At 41.5% G+C, this 12398-nt stretch overlaps 1 protein-coding gene across 2 annotated transcripts; it reads right to left on the bottom strand.

Moving 5' to 3' along the window:
- Positions 1-2422: 2422 nt before the first annotated feature.
- On the bottom strand, positions 2423-10094 carry NGDN (neuroguidin). Of its 2 annotated transcripts, XM_043555830.1 has the most exons (11): positions 10041-10094; positions 9658-9717; positions 8992-9063; positions 5231-5368; positions 4900-4984; positions 4754-4806; positions 4390-4510; positions 4128-4296; positions 3249-3405; positions 3048-3105; positions 2423-2599 (listed from the first exon to the last, which is right to left on the bottom strand). In XM_043555830.1, the coding sequence occupies exons 1-11, from the start codon at positions 10059-10061 to the stop codon at positions 2580-2582; spliced, it is 954 nt and encodes a 317-aa protein (XP_043411765.1). In that variant the 5' UTR covers positions 10062-10094; the 3' UTR covers positions 2423-2579. The 2 variants fall into 2 exon arrangements, with proteins under 2 accessions (XP_043411765.1, XP_043411766.1); XM_043555831.1 differs by lacking the exon at positions 8992-9063 and having other exon boundaries at positions 10041-10081.
- Positions 10095-12398: the final 2304 nt, after the last annotated feature.

Here is a 12398-nt window from a genome sequence, read left to right as displayed (position 1 = left end):
CAGGAATACAGGATACAAGAGAAGCAAACATCAGTCATAAAGAAACCCTGAGATTTGAATGCTTCGTTCCCTTGCTCTACTACTGTTAACAGTGGTTATCAAACTATATCCTATGTGTTTTTGTTTTTGTTTTTTTTTTGAGAGAGAGGGCACAAGTGAGCAAGGGGCAGAGAGAGAGAGAGAGAGAAAGAGAAGCGGGGCTCATGTCCACTGGAAGCAGGACTCGTGCTCATCCAAAGCAGGGCACAAGCTTTTCTGAAGTGGGGCTTGAGCACACCCAAAGTGGGACTCAAACTCACTAAGTGTCAGATGATTAATGACTAACTCACCCAGGTACCCCATTCTATGGAGTTTTTTTTTTAATTAAAAAAAAATTTTTTTTTTCAATGTTTATTTATTTTTGGGACAGAGAGAGACAGAGCATGAACGGGGGAGGGGCAGAGAGAGAGGGAGACACAGAATCGGAAACAGGCTCCAGGCTCTGAGCCATCAGCCAAGAGCCTGACGCGGGGCTTGAACTCACGGACGGCGAGATCGTGACCTGGCTGAAGTCGGACGCTTTAACCGACTGCGCCACCCAGGCGCCCCAAGAGGGCAGAACAGTATCTGGAACTTGTGGTTTCTTTGAAGACAAGACTTTGAACAGGAGTGGGGCAGTAGGGAAGAGGGAGCTAAACTCTATAACCTACCTACCAGTATTTTTAAAAAGGAAAAACAAACAACCTGAAGACTTTCATGAACCCCAGGATACTTGAGGGCCTCCACACAATTGTGTTCTTCAAGTACTGGTTCTCTTCATTTATTAGCAATGTAACCTTGGGCAGACTGCCTAAGTGTCTCAGTTTCCTTACTGGTAAAATAGAGATGATCTACAATTTGTAAGGATTATGTATAAAGCTCTTAGCTCAGTATGTAACACAAAGATCTTAGGAGAAAAAAAACCACCACCACTTCCTTTTCCTTGGCAGTTCCTGTAACCCCAAAGTCTTAATAAATGAGAAGCCAATGCAATAGTCAGTCCTAAGAAGCAAATGAGGTGGTCCTAACTAAGTATTTTTGAACTGAACCTCCAGTCCACTTAGTTCAGCCAGAAAGGGAAAAGAATTTATAAACCTGTTCCGTGGCTCTGTTTAGATTCACTTGAAGAAACAGAAGTATTAGGGCCCTAGGCAGGTCAGGCTCACTCAGACTACAACGGACTAAAAGTTCAAGGCCCTAGAAATAAGCCCATTCTGGAAGAAATCTCAGAGATTCAGTCTAACACCTTCATTTTTCAGCTAAGGAAAATCAAAGGCCAGGAATGTTAAGTGATCTGCTCAAGTTAACAGGAGACAATACTAGGTTGACTCCTACTTTCTATCAGGCTACAGCCAACTAAAAACACACCCTGCCCTGATCAGGCAGACTAGAAGTCCAAATTCACAGGACTCAGAACCAAGGATTTAGTGATGCAATAACCCAATTCTACTTCTCTCCATGACACTGCCCAGGAATACAGACACAAAATTAGGTCTTCATGAAATCCTAAGCACTTAAAAAAACTGTAGTAAATTTATTCAACAGATTCTTCAACTTCTGTCCTTTCCGGTTCCCCTTTTCACCTTCTGTATTATCCAAGCCTAAAGGCTCTCCCACCAACAGAGGTCGTTCTCTGGACAGAATACAAGATCTCAGATATGTAACTCCTACCAGTCTCTTGACTTGGGCAGATATTTTGGTGACATTTTCATTCTTTTGATCTTCAAGCTAGGAATTTTCAATCTGCCTATTTTTTTGGCACTCCTTTGCAAGCATTTATAAAAGGACTGGCCTTTAACTGACTGGTGAACTAAGACCTTAGTTAAAGGAAGGTCAAAGAGGCTGCAAAACACAAGACTATACTGATTCTTCACACTCTAGTCTGCTCATTCACTCTGCTGTTCTCTCTGGATAAACTCTCTCCCTATAACTGACCAAAGATCAGCCCTATGTTTATTTTATTTTAGGAAGAAAAGAAAAACATTCAGAAGTGGAGATATGAGTAACTTAACAATGAGAAAAGGTTCTACAATACAGCTTTTGCTAGTCATGAACCAAAGGTTTCCTGAATCACTGACCCCATCTGGTGGCCAGCAAGTTACATTAACAAAACCCACATATCTTAAGATGACTTGCACTCTATTACAACAAATCATACACGAACTTATGGCCACGTGGGCCAGAAGAGTTGATTACACTACTCTAATCTCTCAATATTTTTTGCTAAGGAACCAATTTATAGCTTCTGAGAAAAGTAAACTATCAAAACAAACTATAAAGCCAACCTTCTCTCACTCCCCCTGCAAAATTTCATCTTTCCCTTTATCCTTTTATTACCATCTCACCAGAAAAACCCCACACCCAGTGATTCCAGTCATACAATACATATGCAAAAGCAGATTCATTTCGTAAGTAAAATCAATTTTATTAATAAAGATCTTTCCACATATCCAGAGCAAACAATTAATGAATTTCAAGGAAAAAAAAAAACAAAACCTACATACAGTGAAATTAGAAGTATCTCTGGATAACAACAGATATACAAATATGTACACCCATCATCACCGCCGCCTCCGAAAACCTGAAAGGAAGGGAAACCAAGAATAAGGCAAAGGACAGTTGGAAAAGCTGAGGGGACAGAAAAAAAGAAACCTAGAGAAAAGGGCTCAAGAAGGTTGGGTCCCCTAGACAGTACTCTGTACATCCTCCCAGGACAAAGGACTAGAAGTAGGAATGAAACTAAACTTGGAAAACAGTTCCTTCAAGTGACATTTTCATAGTCCTACTTAAGGAAGCCTGCACACCAACTGTGGGACCTTAGAAACAGAACCCAGAAATCTTTTTTTTTGTGAATGATGCTGATTTTCAGCTTGGCAAAAAAGAGAAAGCCCACTTCTAAAAAATCAATGCTCAGTCTGGAAGAGGTAACTACAGGGGTTGGTCTGAGACCTAAGATGGCTGACAGCTGACATCCCAATTCGTACTTCCTACTCTGCACTTAACCATCCAAGTCCTAGCCATTCACTGACCTGTTTTCTTTCGACTTTTCTTAGGTATCTTCTTACGCTTCTTAATAGGATTCTGGTCCTGGAGACAGATGGAAAAGTGAAGGAATGGCAGGTGCTTCCAGGTGTCAGCACCCCTTTCCGTGTTCCTCATGGTAATGAGCCCCACGTGCACCTGGCTGAAATCAAGGAGGCTGCTTTCCCACCACTGTATCGCAGCCTTACCTCATCAAGATGGGGTGTTCCTCCTGTCAAAGCACTGATGTCACTAAAGTGTGTGAGGGAATGAAGTTGTGAATTCATGACACTTGCTCGTTTTCGTCGTCCTTTCTCGCGCTTACTGACACTTAAACGCACCATCATGCTCTCCTCATAGTTAATCCTGCCACAGAAACACAGTTTACAACATGTTCAATCTACACACAGAAAGCTGCAGCTAAAAATCTTCACCCCTTCTTCAAATAGTTCTCAAGAAATTTCACAGCAAGTCAATATAATATTTAAGATCAATGCACATATTGAGCTTCCTCAATGAAATGTTCTTTATGCTAGAAAGTCCCTCCTCTCTAGAGATGAACTCATAGCCCATCCATAAGAATATTTAAACTATTATACCAAAAAACTTTCACCTTCAGGAACAGAATTCCTATACGAGCCCCTTCACTCAAATCTATCAACGGTGGAGACTGCCGCCCAGGCAAAGTTGATGAGTCTGTATTCACGTTATAGTCACTTTCCTGCGTTTCTTTCCTGAACCTGTCTAGCATTCTTGATGCCACTATAAAAACTTGACTTTATTGGCTTCTGCACAGAAGTGAGAGTTGTGACAGTGAAATACGGAATTTTTAAAGTCCCACTAGGCGGAACTGCACATATTCCTCTTCGTATAGCATCTGCTCAGCCTAAACACTTGGGAAGATATTTTTTCCCGAGCTCCTACTCTGTACTTACCAACCCTAATTCTTAGAAACTATCAGCCCATTTTCCACTCTACTTTCTCTATAATGTGAATTCTCTTGGTACCAGACTTAATCATATCCATCCAAAGCATAAGGACAGGTCTCCATGGGGTAGAAAACAATTTCCAATTGCAAGGATTCAGACCTGTGTTGATCCTCCTGACTCTGGCGGGTGACATGAGGATGCCGAGCATCACGGATTTCCTCTGGAGCATCTGAGTACTGCTCCTTAAGTTCACGAATGACAGAGCTGCTCAATGCCCGTTTTCTGGCCCGTTCTAGGCGTTTCTTTTCCCTCTCAGCTTCTGTTTCATCTATATGATAAAAATCAGCGAGGGTTATCCCAGAACAGAGAAAAAGATAAGAGACACAATTTATGCTGAGGAGGCAGTAGACACAGTTCATACCATAATGTACTGGAACCAAGCGTGGTGGAACGTATTTCTTAACTGTTCCTTTTACAGATTTCTTTCCTGAAGCTTCAGACTGGCCTTCTGCTTCATTTTCCTCCTCGTCCTCAGAGCTCAACTACAAAAGGAACGCAAAATCCATAAACTCAGCAAGTGTTAGACACTAAGTAAAACCAAAGCTAGAGTACCCTGGGGAGTTGGGAATATAAACAAAGGGGAGAAAGGAAAATCTCATACTCTACATTCTAAGGCACAAGACAAGAGTCAACAGTAATAGGAGAATCCCAGGAGATCCAGGATCACCATGAGGCTCATTCAGGCTTTGAGCCCTCAGGAAAATCAGGTGAATGCAATCCCTTACCTTGCTCATCATATTGCTGGGATGAGGCTTAAAACGGAGAGGATCATTCTCACCTGGGGGGGGGGGGGGGGGCACAAACAAGGGATTTTACAAGATTTGGAAATTTATGATAGTCCCCACATAATCTTACAGCTTCTGCCACTTACTGAGGCTGCCTGTCACTGCAGTCTTGACTAGCTTGTCAATCTGATACTTCAGTTTTTGGTCCAAAGGACGAAGCTTTTCCAAAACCTATAATGTGGTTAAATAGGGTTATGTTCCCTTCCCCAAATTAAACATGTCAAAGCCTCTACATTAACTTGCCAGATAAAGCATCTAAAATATAAACAAAGTAGAGCAAGTGAAAAAAAAATACTTTTTTCATTTGGTTTCCTCACTTAATCATGAGAACACCCACTTAAATGAGAGCTATTGTGTGACAGTCCCAGGGTTCAGGCTGTGGAAACCCAGAACGCTAAGATGCGAAATGCTTCATACCGTGCGGATCTCTACCAGTCTCAGAACTGCAGCGTGTCCCTGAAGAGACCCTCCTGAGGCTTTGTCCAGGATGAGATGGGTTAAATCCATAAGGTACATGAGCAGTAGCTGGTCCTTCACTTCCAAGAGGCTGAGACCCTGAAAACAAAAGAGTAAGAGATGCCAATTCAGTTTTAGCCAAAGAAACAGGAGGAGAGCCTAGGGTAAACAGGGTAATTTTTTCCAAGTTCAAGTTTCCCCTCATCAGTTTATACAAGGTATCTGGAGTAGTCTCAAGGACATGACTGTACCTAAAACGGCCACTAAGAAAATTATGAGAGAAGCAAAGCTCTGAGAATTACTGCAAGACAGTAAGAGCACAAAAATCAATAAAATGTCCCCAAAACTACTATGGTAGGGTTTCTCAATCTCAGGGCCACTGACATATGGGAATGGGCAATTCTTTTTTTTTTTTTTTTAATTTTTTTTTTTTTCAACGTTTATTTATTTTTGGGACAGAGAGAGACAGAGCATGAACGGGGGAGGGGCAGAGAGAGAGGGAGACACAGAATCGGAAACAGGCTCCAGGCTCTGAGCCATCAGCCCAGAGCCCGACGCGGGGCTCGAACTCCCGGACCGCGAAATCGTGACCTGGCTGAAGTCGGACGCTTAACCGACTGCGCCACCCAGGCGCCCCGTGAACGGGCAATTCTTTATTGTGGAGTCTGTGTGGAAAACCGTATCCTTGGCTTCTACCTTTAAGGCCCTTCCAAATTTTGACAAATTTTGTCACCATATGATGTTCAATCTTTAATCAAAACAATTATTGGTTTTTATCCCCATACAATTATGTGATATGGTTAAAAACAATGATCTATACATACTGACATGGACTTAATTCCATGTCAGCACTTTCTACACTACAATATGGTTTCAGTTAAGGCAGGGAGAGTATGATGCACACATTTTATTTATTTCAATTTTTTTTTAATTTTTATTTATTTTATTTTTTTAAGGGGTCTCTTTCTATTTATTTATGAAATTTATTGTCAAATTGGTTTCCATACAACACCCAGTGCTCATCCCAAAAGGTGCCCTCCTCAATACCCATCATCCACCCTCCTCTCCCTCCCACCCCCCATCAGCCTATTTCAATTTGTTTTAAATCTTTATTTATTTTTGAGAGAGAGAGTGCGAGCAGGGGAGGAACAGAGAGGGAGACACTGAATCCGAAGCAGGCTCCAGGCTCTGAGCTGTCAGCACAGAATCAGACGCAGGGCTGGAACTCACAAACCATGAGATCGTGACCTGAGCTGAAGTCAGACGCTTAACTGACTGAGACACTCAGGTGCCCCTGATGCACACATTTTATACACAGAGAAAAATCTCTGGAAGATAACACACTAGTAACAACTGCTCTCCATGGGGATCAAGATGAGGAAAAGGAAGAAATGGAGCATTTGTATTGTGAAAGTATTTTTCATCAGGCATACATTACTTTTACAATAAAATAAATTTCCCAAAAATATACCCCAGTGGTTATCTCAGAATGGTGATTATATTGGTTTTAAATTTTCTTCTTTATGCTTCTATGCATCTTCCAAACTTTCTAAAATTAAAATCACATTACATTTACAGTCAGATAATCAAGCAAATATCATATGAGTAACACAGGAGGGCACTTAAGTTACAGTTGTTAAAGAAGTTGGGGTGCCTGGGTGGCTCAGTTGGTAAAGCATCCAACTTCAACTCAGGTCATGATCTCATGGTTTGTGGGTTTGAGCCCCACGTTGGGCTCTGTGCTGATATCTGGAGCCTGCAGCCTGCTTCAGATTCTGTGTCTCCCTTACTCTCTGCCCCTCCCTGCTTGTGCTCTCTCTTTCAAAAATAAATAAACATTAAAAAAAAAAAAAAAGTCTTTGTGACTACTTAAAATGAAACTGAAAAAGTCGACAGCCCTTGGAAGACCTATTTTATTTCAGACAGGTTAAATATTCTGCCTAAAATTACACACGTATTAGAGGAGTATGGGATTCAAACTCAGTCTGACTCCAACACCAAAGCCCTGAGTATTTTTAAACAAACATGGGAAGCTGCTGGAGATCAGCACTAGTGTAGTAACAGGTGGAGGCGCAAAGAATTTAAAGACAAACTGAGTTTAACCTCTGAATTAGGCATTTGGTAGTCAAATAATGGGTAACTCAATCTCATGACCCCAGTCTCCTCATCTATAGCATATACAGTATTTCCTTTCTGCCCCAAAGAGTAATTACGAGCTTAAAAAAGATAATATGAAAGAACCCTATAGTCTGTAAAGCACTTAGTAATTTTCGGTCCTGAAAGATAAATTACTAAATTCTGTTCAATGAATAAACAAATATATAGTGATCTAATACATATGCTGGCAGCCCAGAACCAAACAAGAATTTGAGAAGTAGGTTCTTCCTGACTAGCTTGGACTCTGTCAAGTTCAAATAGAGCTATAAGCATATGAGAAAAAAATCAAAAAGAAGAAAACACAAAGATAAAAATAAAAATAGGTAAGAACAAAACTGAATAATGAGATAGAAAAGGCAAGGGGAACATATTAGAAACTCTATTAGCTCTAGGGGCGCTTGGCTGGCTCAGTCAGTGAAGCACGTTACTCTTGATCCCTAGGTTGGAAGTTTGAGCCCCACACTGGGTGTAGAGATTACTTAAAAAATAAAATCTTTTTTTTTTTTTTTTTTTTTTAAGTAGGCTCCACACCCATCGTGAGGCTTGAACTCTTGACCCTAAGATCACGAGTCACATACTCTACCAATGGAGCCAGCCAGGTGCCTCCCAAAATAAAATCATTAAAAAAAAAAATTCTATTAGCTATCTTTCTAAAGCATAAATCTTCTGTAAATCCCCTATTTAAAAATCTTTCAGTGACTCTTATTAAGTTACCACAATGATTTTCATACTTTTGTTGACCTATGGAGTATATTAAGTAATATCTTAGAACAAAAACTCCACATATAAAACAAGAGTTTTCCACTTCAAGGATCCTTCAAGAAGGATCCAAAGCCCTCCTTCTATACTGCTCTATATCCAATGATCCCTAAGAAGGTTCTACAAGACCTTAAATTAAAAACCACCATATTTCAATTTTAACATGCATATTGTTTTCATATTTTCACATCTCTAATGTCAGGATGTATCTTTTAATCAATGGTACCTTAATGTTATGTCATATGTTAACAGGCCGAATTTTTTTTTTTTATACAAAATAAGTGGCAGGTCCCAAATTAACAGCATTAGATTGGATGAAATACAACAGTAACTCCTCAGTTGGCCTACAAGGCTCTTCAGAGAGTGACTACTTTCCTAGTCTTACTTCCTACTCCCCACCTTCCACCCCCACACTGTACATCCAACCACACTAAATGACCTCCTTTCCCAGTATATCACCAGGCTTTCAGGACTCTGTCCCTTTGCACATGCTGTTTCTTTCTGTTCCCTGGAGTCCTATTTATTCCGCACAATCCTGTTACCACCTGTGAGAAGCCTTCCCTGACTTCCTCTGTTCCTCTGGCAATTATTTAATCTCTCTCCTGGGCTTGCACAGTACTCATTATGACTCATCAGCAATTCTGCTGTTGCTTATACCTATTGTTTTGATCTGTCTCCTCTCCTAGACTTCAGCACAGAAACTGGATCTTATTCATCTTTGAAGTTCCAATACAACACAATAAATTTATGATGAAACAGCTGTTGAGAAGAAGTCAGGGAATGCCGACTCTTCAAATACGTCTTACCTTCTCTGTAGGATAGGCTCTAGCTTGAACTTTTTTTGTCAGAGCTTGTATTTGTGCAGTTACAGCCATCACCTGAAATTAGTCCAAATAAAACCGCTGACGAGAATACACCTAGTCATCTCTGAGCATGGAAGGGCAAAAACTAAACAAATCACCTGAAACAAAACCTAAAATATTGTTACTACCTTTCTTCTCAGACAGTATAGGAAAGATGGTTTCTGATACTTTTTCATAAAGTACAAAAAAATTTCCACTTCTTAAAGCTAAAGAAATCATCTTATCAAACCATGGGGAGGGGATGGGAACTGGGTCAGTGGTGATGTGGGGAGACTGTACCTTATCTGTACTGGCTGAATCAACCAATACAGCTGGCTACCCAAAGGGCAAATCCTATCACCTTTCCCAGCATTGGTTTCTTTAACTATGAGAATAAAGGAAATACATTCAGATAACTTCTTTTTGGAGTTTTCTGTATTGCTTTAGATGCAGAAATAAATTACTTTGAATTCTAGCCCGAAAAGGTTTTTTCATTAAGTCACTTGGCTCTTAAGGAATTTGATATCATTCAAATATATGTCCCTCAAACGGCCAAAGTTTGGAGGTGAAGCACACAAAACGAAAGCCAATCCGTCAGTGACCCATCCCCAAGGGGGTGACATGACTCACCTGATCCTGAAGGTTTTTCAAAAGTGTCACGGCACTTTGCAGGTCTGACTCCAGCACCGCCTATGAGAGGGAGAGAGAATTAAAGAAAAGCACTTATTTCCTCAGGATTGTTAGAAGACTGGACGTATGGGGAGGAAAACCCTCTTCTCCTTCAGACACCCCACATTGCCGACTTTTCGCAGACTCGTTTCACAGTCGGCCAGCCCTCCAGGTTTCTAGGAGAAGCGGTAACTTCAGCCCCCTCACCCTACTGCTGCTTTTATCCTGCTGTATCAGGGAAGTTGCTTCTCTGAAGCTACTTTCGTCACCTCCTTTCCCTCGCGCCAATTATTTGCCCAGAGCCGCTGAAGTAAGGAAATGCCTACACAACGAAGCAAACTCACAAGATTCCCAGGCGCCGCCATCTTCACAAACCCCGCCTGTTCCGGGGCGGCACTTTCGGAGAGCCAACCTTATCTGATAGACTTGATAGACAACTCCCGCTTGCAAATCACGTTAATAGAAATAAGGGCCTCTCACTTCCGCCCCTAACAGGATGTGGGGAGGAGAAGCCACGCCCAGCCAATAGAATGGAAGAACTGACTAAATTCGTCAGACTTAGGGGAAGATCCAATGACGTAAAATTACTCGTGGAAAGGGGCGCGTGATTAGTATATTGAGGAGAATGATGGAAGCTAAACCAATAAAAACGGGGCAAGCGATTGATCGACAGTTAGAAAGACCCTATGGAAAAAAGGAGTTTGCTGAGCAAACTGATAGCGTATTGGCTTCCCGGATGCCGCTGTACCCAGTCTTTTTCACTACGCTGCCCCTGCGTGGCCACAATCTACCGCTAGGTGACAGTCCTCGGCTTTGCTCTGAGACGGCAGTGTTGCGGATTCGCCAAAGCTGTCTGCTGTTCCAACGCGGACCACGCGAGGTTCCCCACCGGCTTCAAGGCCCTTGCATAGACTTTGTGATACACTCTTGTGTGACACTGGAGAAGTCACTCGGTCTCTGACATTTTTTTCATCTGTAAATAAGACAGTTGAGCCAGAGAAGCCCAGAGCCAGCGTTTAGAAACGGACACACCGACACTTGGCGCTCATGTCCCTCATCGTGTTTACTGGGGACACTGCGGAAAGAACCCCCCCCCCCCCCCCGCTCCCCAGATGCAGCCCCAACACTCCTCATCCCTATCTATTTGGGGACTTAAAAGGGAGCACGTTTTACACATGAGGAAGCCAGTTGAGATTTATGTGACTTGCCCCCTGTCACACAATTTAGCAGCCGAATTTGGCCCAAACCCACCCCGTATTTCATTATGCCCTGCCTCATCTTTTCTCAATACTTTAAAATATGTCAACTCTTGCTTCTCACAAGCTGATAAAGTAATTTGGGTGGGTATTACTTGCTTCCATCACCTGCCTTAAGAAATAAGCACTGCAAAATGTTAATAATGGTCTTGAATTTGTCCAAGCTGACCTAGGACTAGAAATCAGATCTCCTGACTTGGAACTGTCTTCTGGAACTAAGGAAGGAATAACCCCTGTATCTCTGCACCCAGGGTGGGAAAATCCTGGTTTCTAAATCTTTTGTTGGACCCAGGAAGAATAGGTAGGGGTTGTATCCAATCACCATATCTCTTAACATTGTTTTGCTGCTTCAGGCCCACCATGGAAGCTCAGGGTGCCTTGACAGCCTATTCATTCAATTAACCAATAATTTTTAAAAAAGTTTTTAATGTTTATTTATTTTTGAGAGAGAGAGAGAGACAGAGCACAAGTGGGGAAGGGCAGAGAGAAAGAGAGAGAGAGAGAGAGAGGGAGACACAGAATCCGAAGTAGGCTCCAAGCTCTGAGCTGTCAGCCCAGAGCCTCAAGTGGGTCTGGAACTTGTGAGATCCTGACAAGCAATGAAGTTGGTGGCTTAACTGACTGAGCCACCCAGGCTCCCCTAACCAATAATTTTTGTACCGTTTGTCAGGATCTGTATTATGAAAAATTTCCATCTCAACATAAATTCTCGTACTTGTCTTGTTAGGTTACAAGTAAGCTTTTCTTTTCCCTGGGACTTGAAATTAATCTGTTCCCATGCATTATGATGTCAGCAAAGAACAAATTACACTACTTTGTTTTGGTTTTGATTATTAAATACTTACTAATCATTCTTTTCATTACAAGAAAATCTTGGAGTTAACAGTACACTAAGTCTTTGTAAAATTCTTCCAGGACTCAACCAACAAGTATTGGCAGAGAACACAAGATTATTAAATTTATTGTTTTCTATTCCAACAATTCCATAAACTGTTAGTCATTAATAACATTTGCATGTACTGTACTTCCTGTCCATTCCTCTAGATATAAGATTTTTTTTTCTCTCTGATTTCTTTCAGGATTTTTCTGTCTGGCTTTTGCAGTTTCAACATGGTATGCTTATGTATGGGTTTTTTTTGGTTTTAGGTTTTTGTTTTTTTGGTATCCATCCTGCTCAGCGTTTTCTTTTCTAATTTTTTTAAGTTTATTTATTTATTTTAAGAGAGAGAGAGAGAATGCAAATGGGGAAGGGGCAGATAGAGGGAAAGAGAGAATCCCAAGCAAGCTCCCTACTGTCAGCACGGAGCCCAACATGGCGCTTGATCACACAGTGAGATCTTGACCTGAGCCGAAATCAAGAGATGCTCAACTGACTGAGCCACCCAGGTGCCCTAAAGATTAGTTCCAAATTATGGAAATAGCCCAAGTGTCCATCAACTGATGAGT

The sequence above is a fragment of the Prionailurus bengalensis genome, chromosome B3, assembly GCF_016509475.1.
Source record: "Prionailurus bengalensis isolate Pbe53 chromosome B3, Fcat_Pben_1.1_paternal_pri, whole genome shotgun sequence".
NCBI lineage: Eukaryota > Metazoa > Chordata > Mammalia > Carnivora > Felidae > Prionailurus > Prionailurus bengalensis.
This window is presented reverse-complemented; position numbering and strand designations above follow the sequence as displayed.

Coding starts and splice junctions, on each gene's coding strand:
- NGDN (XM_043555830.1), bottom strand. CDS start 10,061: ATGGCGGCGCCTGGGAATCTT. Junction 9,064..9,657: donor TGAAAAACCTTCAGGATCAG/GTGAGTCATGTC, acceptor GACTAATTTCAG/GTGATGGCTGTAACTGCACA. Junction 4,807..4,899: donor TGCAGTGACAGGCAGCCTCA/GTAAGTGGCAGA, acceptor CCCCCCCCCCAG/GTGAGAATGATCCTCTCCGT.